This window comes from Gallus gallus, chromosome 2 (genome assembly GCF_016699485.2).
Source record: "Gallus gallus isolate bGalGal1 chromosome 2, bGalGal1.mat.broiler.GRCg7b, whole genome shotgun sequence".
NCBI classification, from domain to species: domain Eukaryota; kingdom Metazoa; phylum Chordata; class Aves; order Galliformes; family Phasianidae; genus Gallus; species Gallus gallus.
Window position 1 is genome coordinate 7,481,244 of NC_052533.1, and position 26,449 is coordinate 7,507,692.

Below are 26,449 nucleotides of genomic sequence, written 5' to 3' on the forward strand. Positions count from 1 at the left end.
CCTGGATGGGTGATTCTGTAATTTGGAACCAGGTATTTCATTCCCTTGAATTTACTAATGTCAGGCAGAATGTAGCTCACTTCTTTTCTCAATAATTATGATCTAATTACCTCAGCCAAGCTGTGACATCTTAGTAGGAATAAGCATTTTTGTGATGCTTACTCAGTCAAGGGGGCACCTAGAAAGGATTTTGCATAAATAACCTATCATGTATGAGTGTGACTGTGTAACCAGGATCTTTGAAATGAAGTGGATAGGGAACATACTTCATAAGAGTCCTTCTCATTTTTTTAAGGATGAACATGTCCATGGTGTGGTGGGGAAAAGCCTCTGCATCTCCCTGAGCAGCATAGGCTGTGTGGACACATCACAGAAGAACAGAAAACCTTAGGCTGGAATTTCCTAGCCCAAGCCTGTGCCAGGCAGGGGCAGGACACAGTTACATCAGGCTGCCTGTGGCCTCATCCAGTCCAGATGTAGAACTCATCAAGGCTGGGGATTACACAGCCCATATTCCTGTGCTTTATCAGTCCTATTGTGAAGATTTTTTTTATTAGATCTAATCAGAATTTCCCATGTTGAAACTTGTCACCATTACACTCGCCCTTTGCTGTGCATGAAAGATCTACCAAGAAATCTTTCTCTGTCCACAAAAGACCTACCGAGAAAAAGGAGGAGGAGGAACATGAGAGAAACTCCCATTCATCACTTGTGTCCATTTAGAAGTTGCCTGTAAATTATTATTGGAGTCAAGCACTTTTTTATTATCAGGTATTTTTATCTGTCTATCTATAATTTTATCAATTATTATCAGAGTCAAGCTCAAATACAATATGTTTCTGGTGTATATACAGTCATCCTTATATGGTCCTTAACTCATAGAATCATAGAGTGGCTTGGGTTGGAAGGGACCTCAAGGATCATAAAGCTCTCACTCCCCTGCCACATTTAATACTAGACCAGGCTGCCCAGGGCCCCATCCAACCTGGCCTTGAACACTTCCAGGGATGGGGCATCCACAGCTTCTCTGGGCAGCCTGTGCCAGCACCTCACCACTCTCTTGGTAAAGAACTTTCCCCTGATATCCATCCTAAATCTTCCCTCCCTGAACTTGAAACCAGTTCCCCTTGTCCTGCCATTATCTACTCTTGGAAAGAGTTGACTCCCTTCCTGTTTGCAAGCCCCCTTTAGGTTCTGGAAGGCTGCAATGAGGTCACCCTGCAGCTTTCTCTTCTCCAGGCTGAACAAGCCCAGCTCCCTCAGTGTGTCTTCGTAGGGGAGGTGCTCCAGCCCTCAATCATCTTTGTGGCCCTCCTCTGGGCCACATGATCATTCTTTTTTTTTTTTTTTTTTTGCACTCGATGCCCTATTCTTTTCAGTTCCTGGGTTTGACACATTCAGACATGAAGCCAAGGTTGTGTAGTGAAATGAATCACCGTCTTGAAGATTTGTTGTGATGTTGAGAAGGGCAGTGTGAATGTTACATTAAGTGTCCCAAATTAGAAGCAGATTTGGACGTTCATCTGTCTGAGTGTTGGTTCTGAATTTGTAAAGAAAGGGGAGCAGTTCTCAGTTTCTTAAATATATTAGGAAAACAAGTTTCTTAAGTGATCAAAGCTCTGAGGTTTTTGAGAGACGAATACCATTGACTGTCCATGCTGCAAGGAGTTGTTGAGAAGTAAAAAAGTGTGCAATTTATATGAGATAAAATTAATTAGTGAAAGAGCTGCACTGTGCATACCCACAGTGTGAAATAAACTTGGCGAAATAAATAAGGCCATAGGCAAAACGATGCTGGGGCATGATGTGGCATCCAAATACTTACATCCTAAAGAGGTATCCTAAATCTTGCTTTTTTCCAGTTCCCAAGACCTGATTTTGCAACCTCAGTTGTTTAGTACATATTTTTAAAGGTATTTAATATTATTAGTATTAAAGCATCCCACACTGGGCTGGCATTTTTAGAGGCCAAATGCATTAGCACTCGTCTGTTACAAACATTGCATATTCAGATGATTCATATGGTACTTTGGAGAGTCAACTGGTGATGGGTGTTTGGCTGAACATGTGGAGGTTTGTGATTTGTAGTGAAGGACAGACTAGCCGTGGATCCGAGCAGATGGTGGTCATTACTTTTGCCAACATGTGACTGTGTTTAATTATAATGGAAGTGCTGAGGCAGATTATTTTCCTGAGCTGTTTACATATATCTTCATCACAAAGTGAGTAAGTGTTCAAGGAAGCTTTACATACAAAATATCAGAACAGCAATGAGTTTGTTTTAATCATTGCTGTATGACCTAATGTCTAATATTCAGATGTTCAAGGTCTCACGTACGTTTCTGGATAGATCCTTCACTTGGGAGCGATGGGCTGTGTTCTTCTCAGTGTGCATTGGTCAGTTAGTGCAATTCAATCTGATGGAAATGGCATTTTTCCTTGAATTCATGATGCAATAGAGTAAACTCTGTCTGCACATAATAAATATGTCTGCACACCTTAAACCTCAAATACAGCCGGCTATTTTATACCACATTATATGGAATTATCTGTAATGCATTATGATTCCAGCACTGTTTTATGTTCATATGCTCTCACTGGGCCGTACTTTCAATTTTATGGATTATTTCATTATTGTTTGGCTAATGACACTCAAAAGTCTTTCTTTCTCTTGTCCTCATAATGCATCTTCAGTAATAGTGTGGTCTCTTGACTGCGAGTTTGTGGCTGTGGAATAATTTTTAGCAATTAAACACATTATTGATTAAACAGTTCCTTCTGTTCCATAATTCATCCCATTACACAGAGCTCAGGGAATGAAAAACAGCTGCAAAGAGGGCAAAATGTAGAGAAGACAAGCTGTGCAAAATTCTTCCACCCCAACCCCAGATTTCACAGCTAACCTTCAGCCTCAACAGCATCGTGCAACCCACGATGAAGTGCTCCAGAAGAAAACAATATACCACATGCAGAAATAGTGCATAAAATGAACAGTGCTGGAAGCAGGACTGATATTTTGGGGCATATACGTCTCAAAGAATTTTTACATGGTCTCTTACGAATGTAAAAGCAGTGAAATTAAACTTCTTTTCTCAGTAACAAATTTGTTTATCTATTGCCATGTGGCTTGTTTTGCTCCCCCTGGTGCTGGACCACCACTGAAACCAAGCTCCTACCTGCCTGCTGATGTTTCTGGTGCCTATCAATGTTGTAGGTATCATTCTGTGGTTTTCAGGTGTTTTTTAGTTATTTGCATGTCTTTTGGATTAGTAGTTCTAAGCTTGTGTATATCAACACCTTACTTTTCATATATATTTGTTGGTAATAGGGGCCTCTGCTTCATCCATCACAAGGGCTTTTTGATGTTGGTTCTTGGGCATCTTCAGATGATGTGGTTCCTCTATACTTAGGGAATTTCACTGGTTTGAAATTAGGACCTGAGACACTTCTAATTCAGGGTGGATGCAGAGTACTACAGTACTCAGTGGGTCTCAGTTTGCAGTGAGGTATATGTTGCTGGGGAAGAGGAGCAGACCAGGCACATCTGTGTAGGGTTGTTGGCATTGGGATAGGAGAATGAGATGCATGGGGGTGGTGGGAACCATGATGTCCTGCTGAGAGCACAATGAGAATTGAGAAAATTTTCCTTTCACTCTTCTTTTAATTACACATCCAGTTATAGAGCTGTGTGTCTGAAGTACCACTGAGTGAGCTATTTTAATTTATGAAGTTCTCTAACAATTTGTTTAAGAGCTCCAAACACTTCCATTGTAATGTATTTTAGTGAAATAGGTGTTTGAACTACCAGCTCATAATCAAGCTAGTAGTAAAATGGTACTGTAACTTACTGTAAGTAAAAAGTACTTGGGGCATCTCCTATTTTTCTGTACTGTTTTTTTTCTGAGAGTTATGTTTGTCTTAGCTGTAGCTGTGATATACTGCATTCTGTTTGATCTTATCACAGTTTGCACTTCCTTTATTAAACTGAAATAACAAAAATTTACTTAGAACTAGCAGGAGACTGTTTTTGTTCTTTGAGGCTTTGTATGCAGCTGACCTTCACTTAAGCATTTTGTGCTGTATAAATATTTCAGGTGAGCCATGAATCAGGATTAATGCATTAGGTGACTACCAAATCATTAGTAGTTCAGGATGTAATAAAGTTGCTGCCAGGGCTTTATTAAACAGGGCATGTTAGTCATTAAGATAAAGTAATGGTGTTTGTAAATGTGAGAGCAGAACCTCATTTCCTCTGGGTGTCTCATCTTAAGCAGATGGCAATGTTAGGAGTGGCAGGTAGCAAGGTAGGAAGTCAGGCATCGTTTAAATCTCTATGGTGACTGAATTCTGATTAAATAACTTACTGCATCTTTTCTCAGAAGGAAGATGATCCTTTACCTTATTTTCCATTTGGCCTCAGAACTGTAATCTGGCAGTGCTAAGAGCTGATTTTTCAGAATCAGAAACAAATACTGAAAGGAGTGGAGCAAGGAAAAACTCACAGTTTGCAGCAAGTACAGTTTTTTATGGTGGTAAGTGAACAGGAATGGGAAACAAGACATTTTTAATCTATTGTCACAAACAAACAGGAAAAAACTCCAAAACAATCTACAAATTCTGTTACATTTGAGAACCTCCTGGTTTAATTGATACTCATTCATTTGTTTTACTCATTTTTTGGGCTTGCCACATAGTTTGAGTTTTAGGTACGAAAAAAAATCTTTTTTTGGAGGGGGGGAAGAGAGGGATAGTAGCAGAAAAGTTCGCTTTGTCATCATTTTCTTTAGCTTCCATTGCAGTGTAAATTCCCACTGATGAGGACATCAGACAGGTGAATAAATATGAGCCATAACTTACATTCAAACAGAAAGCGTCCCTGGGGGTGTTCAAGAAACGTGGAGATGTGGCACTGAGGGACGCGGTTAGTAGGCATGGTTGAGGGTTGGACTATATGATCGCAGTGGTCTTTTCCAACGATTTCCAGTGGTTTTATGATTCTATAATTTATTTTTTTCTTTCATCTCAAAACAAATTTTGGAGTTTGAAGATTTGGATCTTCTCCTTTGTAGTACAGTGGATTTTGTTCACAGGTTTCCCATCCTTACCTTGCTTCTTAAAATATCATACAATTATATAGTATTAGAAAAAAAGAAGCCCATGGTGGCTTTAGAAATGAATAGGTGGAAAAATAGTGTGTTACTGAAGAGTTTAAACTTTATGTAGATATGTTTACTGGTTGATGGCCTGGCCTTATAAATTAATCTGTGCTTTATTTTTATCAGTCTTTAGCTGAAGTAGGCATTTTTGTTTGCATTGCTCATTTCTGTAAGCAGCAACTAACATGTGATTTAAATGAGCAATTTATAAGTATGTGAGTTTTATACCTTATTTCACAGTGATTTATTTCTGTGTAGAATGTGCTTTTACTACAGGTGACATTTCGACAGCATACTACAGTCTCTGGAGTCCTTGAACTCTTTCCAAGCAGTGAGCCTGCTGGGGTTTAAGCCAGTTTGGAAATCTATCTGTTGGGTTGATGGATTATAGTCCGTGTAGTGAGCACTCAGCCTCCACAAGGTTCATGGCATCTTCACCTTTAAGCATCTAATTTATGTAGAAATGCCAATAAATTATTTAGAAGGACATGCTTGCAGATATCAGCAGTTCTGGAGCAAGTAAAAATACTATGACTTTGAAAATCATTGAAAATGTTGGCAGATCTTCAACAATTCTCTATATGTTCTGGCTATTCAGTATCTGAGAAGTAAAAAGCTTGTTTGTTTTTTTTATCTCCAAGATTTTCTTGTCGTTTCTTTAAGAATTTAATAGATTGTTCTTGGAATAAAGTCTACATTTATTCTGGAAAAGCATTCATCCCAGAGTCATGAGAGAACAGTGTGCACTCAGTATGACTTGGATATGAACAGTTTCTTCCTTTCTCCCTGAATCTTTAAGAATTTGTTTCAGTTCTTTTCCACTTCAGACCAGGTTGCCCACCTAATGCTTCTGAATCAAACTCAAGACTTTCCATTGGGATTGGTTTGTTTTGCTTGTAGCAAAGTCAAAGCCATGTCAGGGACTTCTTGTGGCATGGGCAACCAAGTCCTATTGCCTGGACTGGGCTATGTTCACTTACTGTAGGCCCATCTTTAGAGGCTAAGTGGGGCTTCCAGTTAGCACAGCATGCAGCACATATGACAACATAGAAGCTTGCCCTGGAAGCCTATGTAATCCTGCTGGGGATCTGCAAATGTTCACTATTCAGGGTAAACACCTAAACCTGCCTGGAACAGTCTATTTAAAAAGGAGTATTTTTGCAAGTGCTGAACACCTAAGTTCTTTATTAAACCAACAGGAAATTGAAAATGACCTTTTGAGCACAGTGGGGGAAAATTAAGATATTTTAATACACAGGCTTACTAGATCCTGTTTTTGAAGAACGAAAGAGATCCAGCTGTGTTGTTTCTGTTTAGGATTTGCAAAGTACCACCAGGTAGAAGAACATTTGCAAACTCTAGCCTTCTTTTCTTGCCCCAGAACTTTCTCTCTGCCCCCAAAATGTCCCTGAAAGGAAAAAAAAAAAAAAAAAAAACTTGGATTAATTTTTATTTGATTGTAAATGAGGTTTATCATTGTGCTGCCATGCTAGATTGGTTGCTGCTCCTCAGCAGCTCCTGATCAGCTGCTCCTTGTAGGACTTAAGCTCCAGAAACACAGCTTTGGTGCTGCTGGTGGCTCTGAACTTTTGCATCCCTATGGTAGCTCGTAGCCTGCTACAGGGGAGATATCTCACACCTAAGCAACAATCTTATTTGAGCCAGTAAACATCTGGTGAAAATTGTTGTTTACTGTTTTGTTTGTTTTTACTATGGCTGGAGTACTGCAGTTTTAGGTGTGAATCTGCTGCAGGGCATCATCTTGAGATGGAATTTGGTAGCAGAGACAGCCTTTCTTGAAATACATCCCGATTCACACAAATTTGATTTGTATCAACAAATTGGCTTTCTGACACTGTGTCAATATGTAGAGGTAGACAGAGGCTCTGAATGCATTTCATTACGACAAGGCTGGGGAAAGAGCTTTAACAATGTTAGGGAATGTCAGGGTTTTAAGCTGTTGACTGTCTCGGCCATACACTAATGATATTAAAACATATCAAGTTGTCAGCAGTGACTTGCTTAGCGGAAGCTTTAGGGTCAACACTGCTTGTTATAATTAAGCTCTCTTTTTGTCATGCTTGGACAGTCTCTGTCACAGGGAGGTCGTAGTTTTAATGGGGACTTTCAGCAGCCACTGTTGAGGCTGCTGATAAACTGAAAATCTAGTTACTAGCACAGTAGCTTACACACCTGGTCAATTCTCTGTTATTTATTAGGTATATATTGTTGTGGACATCTATTGCCCATCTCTCTTCCCCATCCCATTCAGTGTCAGTGCCGTCGTATTTAGGAGCTGTAGCCCCTCTTCTGGTAATTGCCAATTTATCCACTCGTCCCCTTACCTCTCTGGGAGTGCATGCTGGGCTTTTCCATTTGGTTCAATCTGGGAGTATTTCTCAGACACGAGGACCTGTCTGACTATCTCAGGGACCGTTTCTTTGGCAGCTGCTCTCACTGGAAAGCAACCACTGCCTTGCAGTAGCTAGAGTTCCTGCAGGAAGAAAATATGTTTTTCTCACAGAATAGGTGTGTATTTAAGAGGGCTATGAGTATGTCAAACTATAGGTATGTAATGTAATTTTGAAATAAGGAAAGTATGGTATGAAGGTTGTGATTAAAAAAAGGCAGTCAGCATGAAGATATCTATTTCAGCTTTAATTTTTAATCACTATACCCATCCATTAGAGAAGTGAAAGCAGAATATGATCAATTGATAAAAGGAATGTTTTCTTTTTCCAGAAATGTTAATTTCATTCTTAGGAAGTAACACTTGTGTTACTGCATAGAAAGTTATTAGATAGTATATACATGAAGTAATACCTCTAGAATAAGTTAGATGAATAACCCATAATAAATCACAGACCACTAGGGTATGCAGTTAATATCAAGATTAATTATACACTGACTTGTTAAGTCATTATATTATAGATAGCAATGTTGAAATTTAATTTTTCACTACAAACTGATGAATTCTGATACAGTTGTTTAACTATTTATAAGCATCCCTGAAATGCAAGCTAAAACATATTACTGCTTCATCACTTTGCCTTGTATAATGGAGTGGTTAAACTTATAGTATCAATCTTAATCTTACCAAAACTTAATTAGAGTTTCTGTTTTTCTGACTCAACCTTGTAAGCACCTCTTTTGTTTTCCATCTTCTGAAGCGTGCTGTAGCAGGATGGGTTTGGTTTTTTTTTATTTTGCGCTCCTGATAGTCTTCTCTAGTTACAGTTGCATGGTGGCATCGTTTTTACCTGATTTATGAAGATGACTGAAAAGCAGGAAAGCACAAGATATATTCAGCCATGTTGAAGAAGTGTTATGAGATGCCTAATGTGCTGTTTGTGTCAAATATAATTTATATTCTTGAGTCACCAGCATAATATTCTATCTTGAATCACCCCATAATATTCTATCTTTGTCCTGATTAAGAATCAGATTCGTTTAGAAACCATGACACTCTCCAGTTGGGCTCAGTTCCTTGCATTGTGAGCAGTGTTGGGTGATAAGAGGTGATGCAGGGGCTTGTGCATAAGGCAGACATCCTCCAGAAGGAAAATGATGCCCCTGTAATGGATACCTACATTGTGTCTTGGGTTTTTCCCAGCAGGGATAGTGTTTGTTTTGGTAAATCATACACCAGAATATCTAGGGAATGCTTAAGCACTGCATCCTGCAGCGGACCATGAAACGTGAACACAAGTTTAAATGGTTCCCCAAATATAGAAAGGCATCCCATTAACTGAGAAGTCCTGAAGGGCTATGAGGCCAAAAGAAACCATTGCCCATTCCCAGTGTTATTTTTCCCTGCGGATGGAGGGGAGAATCCTACCAGAAAGGAGGTGGAAAAGCCATAGAGCAGTAGTATGCATTAACTGCCAGTACTGTTTCTTCATTGGTACCAAAAGGGCTTAGTGAGGTAATAAATACAGTTACTGGTTTGAGGAACTGCCCGTGTTATGCAGTATTAAAATGGCATTTAGATAAAGAAAGCAACAGTACAGCAACACACACTGTGCAATTACTTGAAGTAAGAAAAGCAGACAAACAGGAACAATTACAATAGTCATGCTTGACTTTTTGGGAATTACTGACTTTTCTTCAAATTTTCTTAATGCTCACATTTCTCTTATGTATCTGTTTTTTTAAATTCCCTGCAGCCCACATGCATGACACGTAGTTCTAAAGAACTGTATGCACCATTCCAGCAACACTGAGCTCATAGCTTAAATGTTGCACGAGAAAAAGTGCATGCCATCTAGACTAAGGTAAATGCCATCCCTAATGGATATGGAAAGCATTTTTCCAGAGACTGATTCCAAGCACAGTCCCATTATTGGATTGGTTGAGCATTGCCACTCCTGATCCTTCTCCCACCTGTGACAGCAGTCTTTGCCGAATCTGGATCTTGAATTTTTACATGCATGGAAGACTCTATGCAAATAAAGTTTTTTTAAAACATTACTCTCATCTGGGCTTTCCCACGTAGGTTTTTCTGCGAGAGATGCATTTTCTCTTTCAGGAATTTGAATTCTTAATACAAATGGAAAATCAGTTGCATTGTAACTGTGAGGCGTGTAAAGCATGGAGGGCTTTGGGCAGTCCATATGAATGCAAGTGCAGAGGTTTCATAGACATATCTGCAGTGGGCAGGTGGGTTCAGAAGCCTTGTTGTCAAAGGATGAGGTTTATATCAAGACATCTTTTATTCCCTTGGGGGCAATGACTTCCTGACTAGATGTCCTCATTCCTCTTGAAAAGTTACAGTACAAAGTTGAAGTACCTCCTGTATTTTCACGAAGATATTTGATACAAACCTCAAGCTGTCTTTTCCATCTGTGCCAGACACTACGTTGTTGTTCCAGAAGATGACTGTGTGGTACAGTCTGTTACGTGGGGGGCTTGTTAAGACCTTGGAAGATTGATTATTTTACACTTTGTATCTTCAGCCTGCAAAGGGGATGTGCTGTGTGACCACACAGCTCATGCCAAGCACATTGCCTCAAGTAGCACTTGTTCCTGGACTCCCAGCATGGCTGGAATTACATTACCAGACCATAGGGAAGAAGTAGAACTCCGCTTATTCCTTGCATACATATACATACATGTGTATATGTAAAGCCTAATATATATACAAAATCTATATATATGTTACCGAAGCAAGCAGATTCCAGCTCTTTTTTTCTATTCCTGTTTCCCCAGTGGAGTTTTTCTCTCTCACAGGAGGGGGAAAAATGTGAAATCACAAATAAATTGTGTTTAAGACGGTAAAAAAAAAAAAAAAAAAAAAAAAGGAAATTAGGAAGGAAATTAAGGGAAAAGTGGGATATGTTATTGATGTGAGTTATAACATCTTTCACAAAGCATAAAATAATTGTGACTTTTCCGTTTTCCATTATGAGGCCATGATAGCAATATTTTATAAAGTGAAAATAGTGTGTAGAGAAAAGCAATGTCTTCTCTAATTCTAGGACAACAAAAATGCTTTGGGCACTAAAGCAGAGCTGTAAGATATTTCTTGCTAACAAGGACTCATAAAACATATAGCTTTTTCCTCCTCCATTCTCCTCCTACTGAACAGTAAATGAGGGCATGTCTGCTTCACAGTAACTGCCACAAGCCCTGGTTTTAAATGAGCTCATTTGGGTCCCAGGAGCGTGAGGGCAGGTATTGCAGCACTTGATCTATGCTTCAAATGCAGCGTGCTTCAAGGTGTCCAATGAGATAACTGGGGACACAGGGGACTCAGGCAGATGCATCAGATGCATCCCACTGCCAACTACCGTGATGAAATGCCGGCAGGAGCGCACATGGCAGTGGTGTGTGCTTTCAGCTTTAAGGGTATAATTTTCCACTGCGAGCTGAAATGGGGAGAAATGAAAGAAAAGGAAAAAAGGGAAGGGAAGAAAAGAGGAAAAAAAATGGAAAAGGAAAGGAAAGGAAGAAGGGAGAAAAGAAGGGAAGGGAAGAGTAAGCCACTGACTTTTACTCCTGCAGTTCCTTTGCTGCTTTTGCACTTATGGTCAGGCACATTTTTCATTAATTATTCACAGCAGCCAGAGTCCCTCACCATATGGGAGTGGGCAGCTGAAGCACTGAACCCCAATGCAGTTCCTGCTGCTTCTGCCCCTGGAAGAGGCTTCAGCTGTGCCTTTGACTGTGTGTTCCATCGGGGGAGCCAAAGTCCAGCTCCACTCAGCTCGCTAAAGGACAGTTTGTTTCTCATTTCCTTTGAAATGAAAACTAATGAATAAAAGAGAACTGGCTTCTTGTGCAAAGCTAAGTAGGAGGGTCCATAGGGGAAATATTTTAGTACCATGGTATTTTTTCCCTTTTTTTTTTATGTGAAGTTATGAGCTTTGATATTGTATTTTATCCTGGCAACTGAAAGGCTAACTCTTGGCACTCCCTTCATTAGTAGCTCAGACCAGCTGTGAGAGGTGGGAATAAATGCTATGTAGCAGGCTGATCTGACAAAAAGACTGTAGTTATACTGCTTTATTTGCTAACAGGTAGAGGTTGGCTGGAGAGAGAGAGAGAGAGAGAGAGAAGGCCCCTATGAAAGGACAGGCAAGGCAGAGCAGGACTGGGTCAGCAGTGTGGGGGGCTCTGGAGGAGAGAAAAATGCCAGCAGCAAAACAGCCATGTCCTCTCTTCCTCGAGGCAGTATTAGCTAATGGCTGAATATTTGTCTCATCATTAAATAACTGAGATTCTTTACATCAACAATAATCCGCTATCTACAGAGGCAGGTAGCAACGGACCAGAGGAAGTGCTGATAAATGCACAGGTATTTATGTCAATGAAGGGGAAGGAAAATAAGGCCAGCTCATATGAGCTGCCTGTCCTCCTGCTGCTGCTGCTTGATGGCAGCCAGCACAACAGCCAATGTATGGAGCATGGATCGGCTGTCACATCCATTTGTCACTTTTTGGCACAGAACTTTTCACAAAACCTCAGTGTTCTTGGTGCCAGCTTTCTGTTCCTGAATTTAGTGGCAGCAAATGTTACATGAGAAAAGGATGAGGTCTGTGACGTGATAATTTTGGGAAACACTGTATGGTGCTGTGTAACGTGGAGAATGTGTTCTTGCTATAACTGAGTATGCTGCTGCTGTCTTCTCCAGGTAAAGTGGGTTCTCTGTGTATAGTCATTGTAAGGGGAAGAAGAGTTCACAATCTGCAAGTCAAAGAAAGAGCCGATGTGTGTAATTCCCCTGGAGGCGTTCAAAGCCAAGTTGGATGGGGCCCGAGGCTGCCTGATCTGGTGGATGGTGTCCTTGCCTATGGCTGAGGATTGGGACTCCATGATCTTTGAGGTTCCTTTCACCCCAAGCCATACTATGGTAATTTGTGGGACCCAGTTTCCAGCAGTACCATTATGGAGGCAGTACCATGGAGTTAGAGGAACTGCTAGTCAGTACTAGTGTGAACTTGAAACTTGGATTGAGATCTGTGCAGATATGAGTCCAGCAGCATCATCATTTTGCCTAGAAATTCTTCATGTCTTCAGCTGCACCAAGGCCATCATAACGTTTTGCTGAATAGGAAACTGGGAGTTCAGAAGCCAAATCCTTCTTTTTCTGAGTATACAGAAGTGTGTGCAACTGGAGGTAGAGGGATCATGACCTGACGAACGTGAGGAGAGCCAACAAATGGGATTTCTAACCACAGTGACTTCATACTGTATTACAGAAAATGTTGAGCTGCGCAGACCAGTAGGAAGGAAAATCCTGCTTTTAATTATGATTCAATGTTATCTTTCACTGATAATAGCTTTTTTGTAATCATAAAATGTAAAAAATGAAACGCGCCTTGCTGACATTTGTGTGTGCACCACAGTGGCAATACAATCACAGTGTAGTTTTAAATTAAATTCTTTTGTTCCTTTTGTTAATTTGAGTTTGATGGCTTTCCCCAGTGCCAGAGCCTAATTTGCAGCAGACAAAATTCCTTTAAATTGATTTTTTTAAATGCACTTACATACAATACATTAACTTTGTCGTTCCATTATGGTATGTGTCAAAGAAAAATGATGTAACTTTGGATACTGAAGAGATGCATATATAGAGAGCATATTAATTGGTAGAGTTCCCATTCTTCTCTGGACATGTTTTTTTCAGCCCCCAACATTTCTTTTCTCCCCCTGCTACATATCTGATCACTTCTAAACTCTGTTATTAGTGAGGGAAGAGTTTTATGTTTGAACACAGAGGGAGAGAGAAGGCACCACGACTCATGTCCTTGGGAGCATTTCTGTGCCTGAATCCTGGAAAAGCCGCAGAGAATTAAGGATCTGAACACCACTGAGGACATTAGCCTGTGCAGGGTGTAATGAGAGGTTTCACACAGACAACTTCGTAGTGGGTTTTCTGAGAGGGCTGGCTGGGGTACGTGGTGAGGAAATTCATATTGGAAGGGTTTTTGGTATCACTGCTTGTGTTTAAGATGTCCTGAAGATGTCTTTAAGTCTCGCAAGGTGAGTACAGTGGACAAGGAGATGAAGATCATAGAATCATAGGTTAGAAAAGACCTCCAAGGTCATCCAACTGTCCACCTATTACCAATATTTCCAAACTAAACCATGTCCCTCAGTACAACATGTGTTTCTTGACCACCTCCTGAGGCGTTGACTCTACCACCTCCCTGGGCAGCCCATTCCAGTAACTAACCACTCTTTCGGAGAAGACAGAGGACCTTCTTGAGATGTTTAATCAGAAGTCGTTCTGAAGATCCTCAGCAATGTAGAGCAGTGTGGAGATGGCACTCTCTCACTGCTGAACCTGTTCAAATCTCAGAAGATCAGAAAGGAGATCCTTCTTCTGGAGAGTGAAGGACCAGTAAGGTGCAGAGAATAATCTCCTCACTTCTTAGGCACTCACCTTCTCCCTTACCTCTTTCTGAAGCAATTTTGCGTGGATGCAGTGCAAATGCCACCCAAAGGTCATTGCGTTTGCTTGGACGATTTTTCTCTCAAACCCTACTGCACGTTCAGTGCTGTTAAGGCGCTAGCATGAACTGTGCAGGGAGTTTGAAAATCAAGATAATGCAGTTGCTTTGCTGCTGGATGGCAGTGACCCTTGAGAAATGGATCTGGGTGAAAAATACTGTGATCTGACAGTTGGTTTTAGGGATTTGTAATTATACAAATTAGGATGTACCTCCTCTAATAAAAGCGAAGGGAGAACTGGCTTCACCAGGCATGGAGAAGGCTGAGGTACTCAGTGAGCTCTTTGCCTCAGTCCAGGGAGACTTCATTGCTAATACAGCATTATATGAGAAATAAAGTTGGCACTTTGCTCTCCCAAGAAAAAAATGACTTACTGTTTCTTGGTTGTGTTTACTGCCACCCAGAAAGTTTTGAAAATGAAAAGAAGTGACTACAAAGTTTTTTATAGTGGGCTGTGCAAACCTGGTAAAAATAGAACTCAATTAATACAGACCAAGCATTAGAACTCACAAACCTTTGGAGACCTTGGTGTCACTTTGCCTGACAGCAGCCCTCAGTGCTCGGCCAGACTGCTGGCATTTTGTGCTGAAAGCCCAAGTACCCTCAAAGAGCCATAATCCATCCAACTGCAGTTTTCCTAAGCAAGGACTGAACAAGGACCAGGGCGAATTATGGCTTCTTTTAAAAAGCCTTCCTGGCCATCAAATCGGGATACACATGAAGTGGCTTCTGATTTGAGACAATTTGAGGTATGCCTGAACATTTAGGAAAGGTGACGTGATACAGTCGTCTTGCAGAGTGGATAAGATGGTTTGGCTTGAAATAAAAGTTCTGTTAAGGAAGTCTAAAAATAATGTGAATTTTAGCACTGAGAATAAGTCTGGACTGGGCAGTTTATACATGTCCTACACTGTATTTTAATTTTAATAGGATGTTCAGACACTTGTGGAATGTGGCATCATAATGTGATTAATTTATGCTATATGGAAAAGATGAAAGGACTCCAGCATGCTACTAACAATGTTATCAACCTCAATAAGGATATGTTCTGGGTTAAAACAGGAAGGAATGTTTATTTCCTGTGAGATACTGCTGACTTATTTGAGGTATGTATATATATATATTTGCTGAACTTGACTTTTATGTATAACTCATATCTCAGCAGGACAGAAATATGTGATTTTTCTTTACTGAAGTTTGAGTGTTTTAGTGTGTGCCCATCAGATTTTATCATCAGCTGCCTGTAAGTTTGGACATTTTTCTCTGTTCAATATGTAAAAGAATTTTGCTTTGCATCTCACCAGGGAAGCTTAGGTAATTTTCATTGCTTTTGAAATATCATTATTATGGGCTTTGATCAAATGTTTTTTTCCCAGAACAGTTCTGAGCTGTCACTGCAGTGTCACCATCCACCCTTGGCTCTGTCCTATCACCATTATGGGACCTGGGAGGTTGGCCTTATATCTGACCTGCTTTGACCAAACACTCCCATATCTGCAGGGCTTTTGGGAACCATCACCTTGCAACACTCATATTGACCAGGAACCTCATCTAAACTCCACCGTCCTCCAGAAGTGGAAGTGATGGTGAAGGGATGGTGTTTTGAACTTTTAAAAAGCAGCTGATTTATTTAAACCTCTGCTTAAAGACATCAGGTGGCACAAACAATTGCACTGAGGGTGCTTCTCTTCTTTCTGGATGTTTTTTCTTTTTTCTTTTGGTTGATATTTGTTTGGTTTTTTGTAATTATTTTATTTATTTATCCATATATGTATGAAGCTTTGATTGTTAAATAAGAGTCACATATGTTTTGGTCAACCTTGGCCAATCTACACTTCCATTGTCCCTGCCTATTTTAATTCTTGCATGCACCCATATTACAGGTAGGGTATCACAGGTTTGCTTCCAAGTAACCTTGCAAAGGTAGTTTTTATTTTCTTAGCATGCAGTGCAATTTCTGCATCTTGAGTTTGATAGACGCCTCAGGAGAGCACAAAATGAAATGATGAACCCATTTTCTTCCCCCCTGCTGTACCCATTGCTTTGGTGTTCCTATCCCAGGTTCCCTTGCAGTTTGGCTGCCACAAAACTCTGCTGTCTTCATGTCCAATTCTCACATTGTTCCCAAACAAATTACTTAAGAATTACATTTTGTTCACTTCGTATTTTCTTTCCTGGAGCATTTACAAATAAATTATTTACAAAGTGGATTATAGGAAAAAAGAAAGTGTCTAGGATTTAGTAAAATATAATATTAAACAATTTCTTATGCTGTTTTTCTGCCCAGGGAGATTAAACACCTCACCGCTTCCCTTATCACAAATTCTTGCTTGGTATTCAGAGTCACAGACTGAATGTTATATTCTGTTTTTCTGAAATAAAGTCTCTCTAAAAACTGTAATTGTCTGTTAGCAAGTATTAGCATCGTGGCGTTTGATAGCCATGTGATGTGTTGACAGCTGAACTGAGTGATTTCAGTGCTCTTTTCCAACCTTAATAATTCTATGATTCTGTGATTTGTTTGGAACTGGGAGAAGTAACAGAGGTGAAGGGGAGTTTCTCAAAGCTTTCAAATCTTGCAGACAGGTTTATTTTCCCGTTTCTTGAGAGTGAAATTCTTTAAGAAATAAGATGGAAAAGTGGCATCCTAGCATGCCTTAGCAACATTATCTTTTGCAGATGTTCTTTGTATGGGAATGAGCTGTTTCAAGGTTTGCGTACATGTTGGGTTGGGTCAGGCTGGGTTGGGTTGGATGGAGCCAGGTGTTCAGTGCTTCATAGTGGCAAAACTTAGAGCTGTGTAAGCTCTGTGGCACATGGGGGTCCTTGTATCAGTGATATAGTCTGCAGCATTTGGGCTTGCCAAGTCTTTCAATGGATCTGATGGAAACACAGATTCTTATGAAATAGAATCCTAAGCATCAAACCAAGTTATGCTAGTGCTGGTATTTCACCCTAGCAAATTGTTTGGTTCAGTTTTAGTAGAAAAATGTATGTACTTATATCAAACACTGAAATGAAGTCAAAGAAGAGCTGTTGATTTTATCAAGTCTGTTGCTATTGGGAATAAATCTTTAATTATGCTTTGAATTACAGTAGCAGCTATGTGCCCCTGTGAGCACTGGGAGTCCCACTGTGCCAGGAGCTGTAAAAAGATCTAGGACATGGTGGATGAATGAATCAAACTGAAGGTGGGAGAATGAAGATGATTAATAAGAATGCTTTAAAGCAGGACCATCACAATTCTTGAGTAAATGCATCTCAAATCACATACGTTATGTGCCATGCATGCATGCAGCCATGGCCATCTCCTTTCTCCTAGGCTTGATACAGCATTAGGCTTGATACAATACATTTCCTTGGCTGGAGCTGTGCTTCATGCAACAATTCCAGCTTTGTTCACAGCTTGGCATTAACTCACCTAGAGAAGGAGTTCCTGGCAGGATTTCAGAGGTGTGAGGGAGTTGGGCTTGTTCAGCACAGAGAAGACTCTGAGGAGACAACATTATGGCCTTCCAAGTGCTTGAAGGGAGCCTGTAAGCAGGAGGGGAACTGACTTTTTACATTGTCTGGTAGTGATGGGACAAGGGGGGATGGTTTTAAGCTAAAAGAGGGAAAAGTTAGATTATGTGTTAGGAAAAACATTGCCTCACTGCCCTCTGATTAAACAATGGCACAGGCTGCCCATAAAGGCTGTGGATGCCCCATCCCTGGAGGTGCTCAAGGCCAGGTTGGATGTGGCCCTGGGCAGCCTGATCCTGTGCGGATCAGCCAGCCCATGACATTGGGTTGGAACTGGGTGATCTTTAAGGTCCCTTCCAACCCAAATTGTTCTGTGATTAAAACTTCACGTTCCCGGTTTCTAACTTACTTTGGCAATACCTCTTGGTCTCACTGTCCCTAAGCACCAGGGAAAATTGGGAATATTTAGAGATGTAATATTCTGCTTATTTATGCATGGTGAGGTGCTGAGAGAGTGTTGTGATGTGGTTACTATGCTTGGGTACAAAAGTCATGTGAGATGCCACTTCAAAATTGAAAGATGCTAAATTAATCTTCTAGTGCTGTTAAGTTTGGAAGGAATCCAAAATCATTTCATCACGGTGCTCATAAAAATGATGGCAAGTTATTAAATATCCATTTCTACAGAAAAAGCACAGCTAGGGATTCCAGATATTACTGTATTTAGATCTTTTTACAGACTTTTCTGGTAAATTTCGAAGTAGCGTTGTGTTTCACTTTATCAGTGGAACTTGAAGAAATGCATAACAGTTGTCATTTTTCATCCCCCTTAATCATTCTATTGGACTTGTGCAGGAAAGCCCACATGCGTCCCTTGCCTCATTTGTAAAAGCAGACCAGGTGTTTCTTCCTCTCACTGAGGTCTCTGAAGTGTCACCTTTAGCATCTCAACAATGGAGTTTGCTGTACAGGAGGAGAGGAAAGGAAATAAAAAGCCCCAGCAAAAGCAATTTGGCTTGAATTCAGAGATAAGGATGCAGTTATCTGCTTATTATTGTTTACCTGTATTATGGTATTTTCTAAGTTCTTCAGCGATTGAGGTCTGTGCTCTGCCAGGCAGGGTACCAAAAATTATTCCTGCCCATGAAGAGCCTCCATCCTAAATTCAAGGCAGGAGAGAAGCAGAGGATCCAGACATGGGGGAGTGTGGGATAAGGTAGTGTGTTATCAATCAGCAATACAACAGTGGTCTCAGGAAACCTCCCACTGTAACCACTCCTACTCTAACAGTTTGCTGCCATTATCATTGCAATTACTCTTTTGTTTTTGCAACACAAGGTTAATAATCTATTGATATGGGCTAATGACTTTTCATCTTCTTTGTAGTATTATTCAGCAGTTGTAATTGCAGCAATTTTGTGTTATGAAGAGCTAATTAATGACAAGATTATTTTTCCACTGAACGTCATAGGTGTTATTGCTAGGGACAACAGTGTTTATTTCCTGAACAGTGTGTTTATTCTGGGCTGTGCTTGGAAACTTGGGGGCTGGCTTGCCACACATGTTGCACTCACCATGCTATGTCATCAGGGAAAAGTTATAATTCAGAATAAGGGAGCACAAATAGTAGGTAGAACACGCATTCCTGAATTAACTGTGTGCCAACAAGCTCGCTAGATTTCTTTGTTTACTGTGTTTGAGTGTAGCATTTTGGGTTGTGCTCAGGTTATTTAGTTAAACTAGGGAAGCAAATCAAAAGTTCAAGAAGCAGAGCTTGCAAAAGCGCTTGCAAGAATGGCAGATATGGAAACCATACAAAAGGTTTTCTGTAAACGCCATCCAACCTCCCCCGAAGCTCATAAAGTTCTTAGGCAGGCTTTTGTTTCATACAATGACTTTTTACTTTATCTTATTTTATTGTATCCTTTCTGATTTACACGGGCATAACGGGGAGGAGAGCTCAGTCTCCTGTCTGCACGTGGTTTTCCAGCAAATGTACATCAGTTTCTGTGTTGTAAATGGTCTGTGGGTGCATGACACCACATAGCACATACTCTCAGCTACTTTTCTTTAAGCAGAGAAGTGACAACTCCATGTTGAAAAGTATTCAGAGGCTCACCATGACCTGCCCTCTATGGCACTGTTGATACTTTACGGATTTTGGCCCAAGATGTATAGCTTTATTTGGTTATGCCAGTGCTTGTCAAGCAATGTCAACCCTTTACAAGAGTAGATAATGGCAGGACAAGGGCAAATAGTTTTAAGTTGAAGGAGGGAAGGTTTAGGTTGGTTATCAGGGGGAAGCTCTTTACAAAGAGAGTAGTGAAGTGCTGGAACAGGCTGCCCAGAGAGGCTGTGGATGGGGCCCTGGGCAGCCTGGTCTAGTATTAGATACAGAGGTTGGTAGCCCTGCTTGTGGCACGGGGATTGGAGCTTGGTGATCCTTGGGGTGCTTTCCAACCCAAGCCAGTCTATGATTCTGTAATTCTTTGATTCTATGATGTCTGCAGTGTCCTTCTCTCATTGAACAGTATTGACATAGCTATTGAAAACAAAAATCAACGTTGTGACTGAATTCTTGCCTCTAAAAGCTATCATATTATTGTAATATTGCCACCATGCAGGCAGACTTTTGGCAGGTTTCAAATAAATATGCCAGAAATAATTTTGTTGACAGCATCTTGGATCGGAGCACATCCAGCCTTCATCCCTAACATGTCAGTGCAGTGATTCTTTCACGGGAAGGAAAATATGTCACCACAAATCCATATTTTAGAGTCTTAAAATACTGTATATGTCTGGATTTATGGCTTCAAAGTCAGCTTCACAGGTGGGTAGTGTTATTTTTCAATCATAAATGAAGATGAGAGTGATAACATTTACAGTTTGTAATACGCAGCATCAATGGAGGGTGCTTATTTTAAAAGCTGTGGTAACATCTGTTTTACTTCCCTAATCCAGAAGCAATTAAGGTTTTATGTAAGAGATAGAAGGGGGTGGAAACGGAAAAGGGAAAAAGGAGAAGAAAGAGGCTGACAGGCTCTTGCTTGCTTGCAGAGTTCATGTAGGCTTTGTGTGAGCTCTTCCTAAGAAGCAGAGGGCAGGTGATTCACATAGGTGATTGGCTTTGTTTTAACATCTCCTATCCTGTTCTTAGGTGAGTCATTTTGTCAGGGCAGAAACTATGCATGTTTGATTTATATTCAGATTTCAGCATTGAAGACAAAGTAATAACTTCAGAATTAACAGCTGTAGTTCACAAGAGGTATCTGCTGTTGAGTTTGGGTACTAGAATCTTTCAGGAATGGGCACATTAGACCTTTGTGCTGCACATTAGAAACAAACCCTTTGAAATGCCACTTCAGGTGTGCTTCTTATCTGCTTGAATCCATAGCTGCCTAGGGCTTAATTAAATACATTCCTGGCTTCTGGAGCCCACACAGAGGCTTACCTGAGCAATGTGAACAGCTGATGTGTGCTCGCAGGTGCTCCTTCTTAAGGGATGGGAGCTTGCTGCCAAGGACAGGGAGAACCAGGGAACAGTGGTAAGGCTGTAACGTCTCGGAGATGAAAGTCAGTCACAGTATCCCTTTGGAATACTTTGAAATAACAAAGAGGTAATGGCCTTAAGTTGCAACGGGGAGGTTCAGGTTGGATGTTATGAAAAGATTATTCTCAGAAGGAGTGGTGATGCATTGGAACAGGCTGCCCAGTGTGGTGGGGGAGTTACCATCCCTCGAGGTGTTCAGGAAATGTGGAGGTGTGGCACTGTTCTGAAGTGGTCACAGGCACGAGTTGATGGTTGGACTAGGTGATCCTATTGGTTTTTCCAACCTTAATGATTCTATGAATCAACAGAAATAAAGGTAGGAAAGACCCAAGACATGGGTGCTGGTTTGTATGGCACTGTGTGCAGATGTCCTGTAAGTAATTCCATTGGAAGAGACTTCAAGTGACTGAGAACAACAAAGCTGCCGTCCAGGCCTGTCCTCAATAAAGCTGTTTGCCTTTCTTTGAAATGTCATTTATCTCCTCTTGCTTTTTATCAGGGAAAAATTTCTCATGATATTTTGAAAGCAAAATGAAAACATTCCTTCTGCTTCGTCGCAGTGTATTAAACCCCAAAGTTTTGTTGGTGAATAGTTTTCTTGGTGTGTTAGAAATTCCCAGTTTTAGTTGCTGTGCTTTTGCTCCAGTATTGATAGAATGACTGAAGAATTAATGGAGTTTTGATATGATAACAGATTAAATGGAAGTATCAATGCGTTCAAAGCTTGAGAACATGCATGAATGGGGAAACTTTGTGGTTTGTAGATCTGGGTGTGTAGATCTAATTCAAACCAATGAAGTACTTCTGTCAACTTTAAAACTTATACTGGGGGAGCTGGTTAGTTTCCTTCCAGGGAGTGTTTCCCTCAGTCCTGTAGAGGTGCCTGTGCTTCCCTCTGTATATCCTTCAGACTCAGACAGGAATTGCAGTGGCCGTACAGAAGCACTGTGGTTTTTCAGCTGCTTCTCCCATCATCCTGTTGGGTTACCCCATGCTCTGCCGTGGAAAGAATATTTCTGCCCCTTTCTAACAACACCTGGATTTTTTTCCTGGGTTTATTTGCACTCCCTAAAATGGAGTCCAAAATACTTTCCCAGTGAAGGTGTTCTGATCAAAGATGAAATGAATTAATATTTGCAAAGGTACCTAGGATGAAGATGCTATAAAAATGCAAGTATTTATATTCTGTTTGCTTGGTGGCAAAATTACATTTCTCAAGGACCCTGACCTACTTTTCAGATTTCTCTATAAATTTGTTCCTTCTAATTACTTTGCATTTCAAATAAAAAGCCAAGTACATCTGAGAAGAAAGCAAAGAGGGAAGAGGTTGCTAAAAAAGTTGAAAATAAGCTCTCTGGATCACAGAAACCCTTACTCTATTACACAGATTTTTGTGTTCCTTGGGGAGGGGGAGAGGAGGAAAAAAAGGCTCTGAATAGGTACCAGGAGGTCTATGTCAGAACCACCATACCTCATAATTTAGGAAATGAAGCAGGAATCCTAAATTAATGTCACAGTTTGACCTGGTTCAGCCGAGTTCCATTGCAAGTGGGTGAAGGGACCCGTGGACCCATTGGCATACCAATGGCAAACAATAAAACCATGACAATTAGAGAGGTCAACATAGAGAGTGAGCATTTAGAGTTGTTCAGGCTTTGAGGTCTGATCTCTGGAGGGAAGTCAGCCTTCCAGGAAAGTGGAGAGCATGGATGTTTTGTACTGTAGCTGCTTCAGTGCATGCATGAGTTCACTTTTAGTGTGCAATGAGAAGGGGAAATCCAGCAAAAGATGCGAGTAAATACAATGGGTGTGCTAGACATGACACCTGTCTTCATGTCCTTAGACCTATGAATGGAATGAAGGAGAGGTGGTTTGAGTGGATGTGATGTTTTCTCAGAAGGCAAAAAGGGTCACCATGGAGACATCCTCCTTGATTTTTATCTCCATACGTGCCCCTGTGAATTATTTATCTCCCTGTATTCCTCTCTAGTGTCTTATTTTAAAAGTCATCAGAAAGTTACTGGAAAGCTCTTCATTCAGACTTAATGAGGGTAGGTAGGAAATTGGCCTTTGATAAGCAAGATCGGGGTGGGCAGGCAGTGCTTGAGCATTGTTTATCACATCTTCTGATTTAGAAGAAATTATATTGACACGACAGCGTATTATATCATGAACCGTACTTGGCTTACCTGTTTGCCTGACCATGGCCACGTGCTGTGGTTGTGCAGGAATACTTTGCTCTTCACTTTCTGCAGTTTGTTTCATTCTTTCAGTGCCTTTTCTAAACTTTTGCTTTCCTTTAATATTTCTAGGAGCTGGTGGGGAGTAATCCTCCACAAAGAAACTGGAAAGGAATTGCAATTGCCTTACTTGTTATTCTCGTTATCTGCTCCCTGATTGTCACCTCTGTTATACTTCTGACACCAGGTATTTATCACCTTTAACTCATTTTCATTCTGTTTTCTTCTATAATTTTACACTTCCAAGAGTAAAAGCTTACTGCAAAGTCAACATCAAAGGAATCATCCTTGGAGTTCTTCAGCTTGATGAGATACTCAGTTCAGTACCATTTGTAAGCAGATTGGTTTAGAGTTTTACATTTAGATTCAAAGATCAAGACCACTGCTGAGCTGAAGGTACCAGCATGAGAAACTTGGTTCCCTAAGCACAGATTGCAAGTGTTGTTTTAGAGGTAGAGTGCACCTGAGACACTGATGTGGGGCACTCAGGACGTGGCACTTCCTGAAGTCCATGCCCACATGAAGCTGGAACCACCAGTTCAGTGCATACCCAGGAGCATCTACTGTGGCCTTGAAGACCTATGTGTAGGCACCTAAATCCTTTCACTTTCACTATACTGATTTTTGTATCAGACCATGGTGTTTCAGCTTTACAAAGCAATTCCAGATAGGTATATGCTAGATAGCTCTTAACTCCAGCAGATAATCAGTAACTATAAGAGATTCTTTAAGTTAATCTTGTTACAGAGCTTTAGCAAAGTTCTGTACATGGAATCTTTATAAATTACTTCTCTTGCAGTAGCTGCTGAGGTTGTAGGTTTGAATCTTAATGCGATATCATTATGATTATTGATTATTATGTATTTATACAGCTCTTGAAATTTCTATGACTTGTTAAGCAGAAAAAATAATGTGCTTCTGCTGCTCTGAGAAGCTTGTGATCTGAATATGAAAGGACAAATGAATGAGATAAAAAACATAGAACACGGTGTTGGAAAGGGTTAGGAGCTACAAAACACAGATTAAGGTAGAAGGTCACCTGTAGAGGAGTGTATAGGAGAAGAATAGTGTCTCCTCATTTGATGAGTACATGCAAGCACAGGTGGAATAGGGGAAAGGCGACAAGGGAGAAATTGAAACCATAGGAAGTGGAAGAGCTCAAGGCAGTGAAGAGGAAAAATGAGATGGGAACTGCGAGGCAGAAATTTCTAGGAGCTTGTGGCACATGAACTGACATGTAGTTCTGGCCCATCTTCCCTGACACCATTCTGATCCAATAGTCCTGCTGTAAACTAAATTGAAGAGAGCGACAAATGGAGAAACACAGGACTTCACATAATTAACTGGAAAATGTGTGAAACAATCACTGAGATGTCCTTTTGATTACTTAATGATATGCTATGTTCAGTTTATTTCACACTATTCAGAATTTGTTAATGTAAACGCAAACAGCACATGGTCACACTAGAGTAATTAAGTAATTAATTAAGGTTAAACATAATTAAGAATCATTCTTTAAATTGCTTTTGCTAGGGTTCAGATTAACACCTTTGGGTCATGCAGTTCACCTCTGAGGCATTTTCAGGCCTGGCCTGTGGTCTGTATCCACATTGGGCAGCACTTACTTGCTGTGATAAATGGTCCATTAGGTACCCATTAGTTATGGAAATGTTACCTCCTACTTTGTGGAAGTTTCACAAACTGGCTTTTCAAAAATGAATGCTGAGGCACAGATTCCTAAACCCTTACCTGTGGGCTTCACGATGCTCTCAGTGGCTCTCACTGCATAGATGAGAGAACAGGTACAGCTTCCATAAAGAGCAGGATCCTGTGTAGGTGGATATGTCAGGAGGAGCATAAATGCCCTAACTACAGTCTGAGTCATGAGTCATTCCTTCCACGTGACCACCTGTAATAAGAATGTCTATAAAGACAGTCAGAATAGTATCTAATGAGGATTTAGTACCTCTGGTTTCAGCTCTGGACTCTGCCATAGACCTCATTTAGGACTTCTCCTGAGCTTTACTCCTCCTTCTCCACAGAGGAAATGACTCATGATTTATATATAGGTATTTATATATATCCATTAATGACTATTATGACTATAGATACTACAGTGCTATTGTCCAAGTAAGTGGTGATACAGAAAAGGTATACTGAGCATTGAGACCGTGTTGTTAATGTTCTCTTAAGGAAAAAAAAAAAAAAGTAACTGTGAGCTATTATGATCACCTTCTATTTTATATGATATGAACTGGGAATGTGAAATGCATGCAGTCAGAATTAAGTGAAAGTCATGTGTATTTATGTGTTATTGGTATGTACATATACAAAGACATTTTGCATTTCTATGTCTGTATACGCATGTATACAAATAAATCACCCAGCTATTAATTATTACATATTGAGCAAGAGTTCCAAACAGCACCTTTGAAAGTGTCTCTGTTTAAAACTGAGGAAAGTGCCAACTGAATTTATATGCCAAAGTTTCAAACGACATTTTTTGGGGATTTCTGATATAGCAAAATGGAATTTGGGTTGGTTTATCCCTTGTTGGTATTTCTGAACTGTCCCCTGCATGCAAATACAAAACTGAGCTCAGTACTGCTTCTGTTTTTATTATGGATCCAAACTGCTTCATGGTGAGGCTCTGCCAAGGGTAAAATCTGATAGCTTAGTTTGCTGCTGTGGCTTGGCAGCAGCTGAGATCAGTCTTCTTTGGGCCACTGGCCCTGGAGCTTGTTACAAGGACATGAGATGGCACTGGGTAGCAACAGGATCATTTCACAGGCACTGCTAAGTGAGATATTGAGGCTGGCTTGGCAAACGTCACAAGCACGAACACTGCTAGTACTGACTGTGGATAGCACTTCCCAGTACGGTAAGAGAGTGGAAGACAAAGGAGCCTGTCCAAAAGGAGATGCAGAATCTGCATCTACCTGCCCTACAATAGTTCACTGGATGGAGAAATGTTTATCTTTTGGTTTCCAGAAAATAAAGTGATGGATATTTTAGCTGTGAGCCAAGGAAGGGCTAGGACGTGGAAGTAAGGAGGCATACCATATTTGCGGATGTTCATTGGGAGC

At 40.5% G+C, this 26,449-nt stretch overlaps 1 protein-coding gene and 1 long non-coding RNA gene across 5 annotated transcripts in view; one reads left to right on the forward strand and one right to left on the reverse strand.

Moving 5' to 3' along the window:
* DPP6 (dipeptidyl peptidase like 6) overlaps positions 1–26,449 on the forward strand; it is a 490,036-nt gene that overhangs the window by 312,735 nt on the left and 150,852 nt on the right. For all 4 annotated transcript variants that reach the window (XM_004939151.5, XM_004939153.5, XM_418545.7 and 1 more), the window contains exon 2: positions 23,436–23,550. In XM_004939151.5, the coding sequence (XP_004939208.1) occupies positions 23,436–23,550 (115 nt within the window). The remainder of the gene's footprint in view (positions 1–23,435; positions 23,551–26,449) is intronic.
* LOC112531935 lies at positions 6,321–25,368 on the reverse strand. The gene is made up of 5 exons (XR_003074118.2): positions 25,113–25,368; positions 23,313–23,467; positions 17,533–17,645; positions 7,502–7,650; positions 6,321–6,564 (listed from the first exon to the last, which is right to left on the reverse strand). It is a non-coding gene; the product is annotated as an uncharacterized LOC112531935 (long non-coding RNA).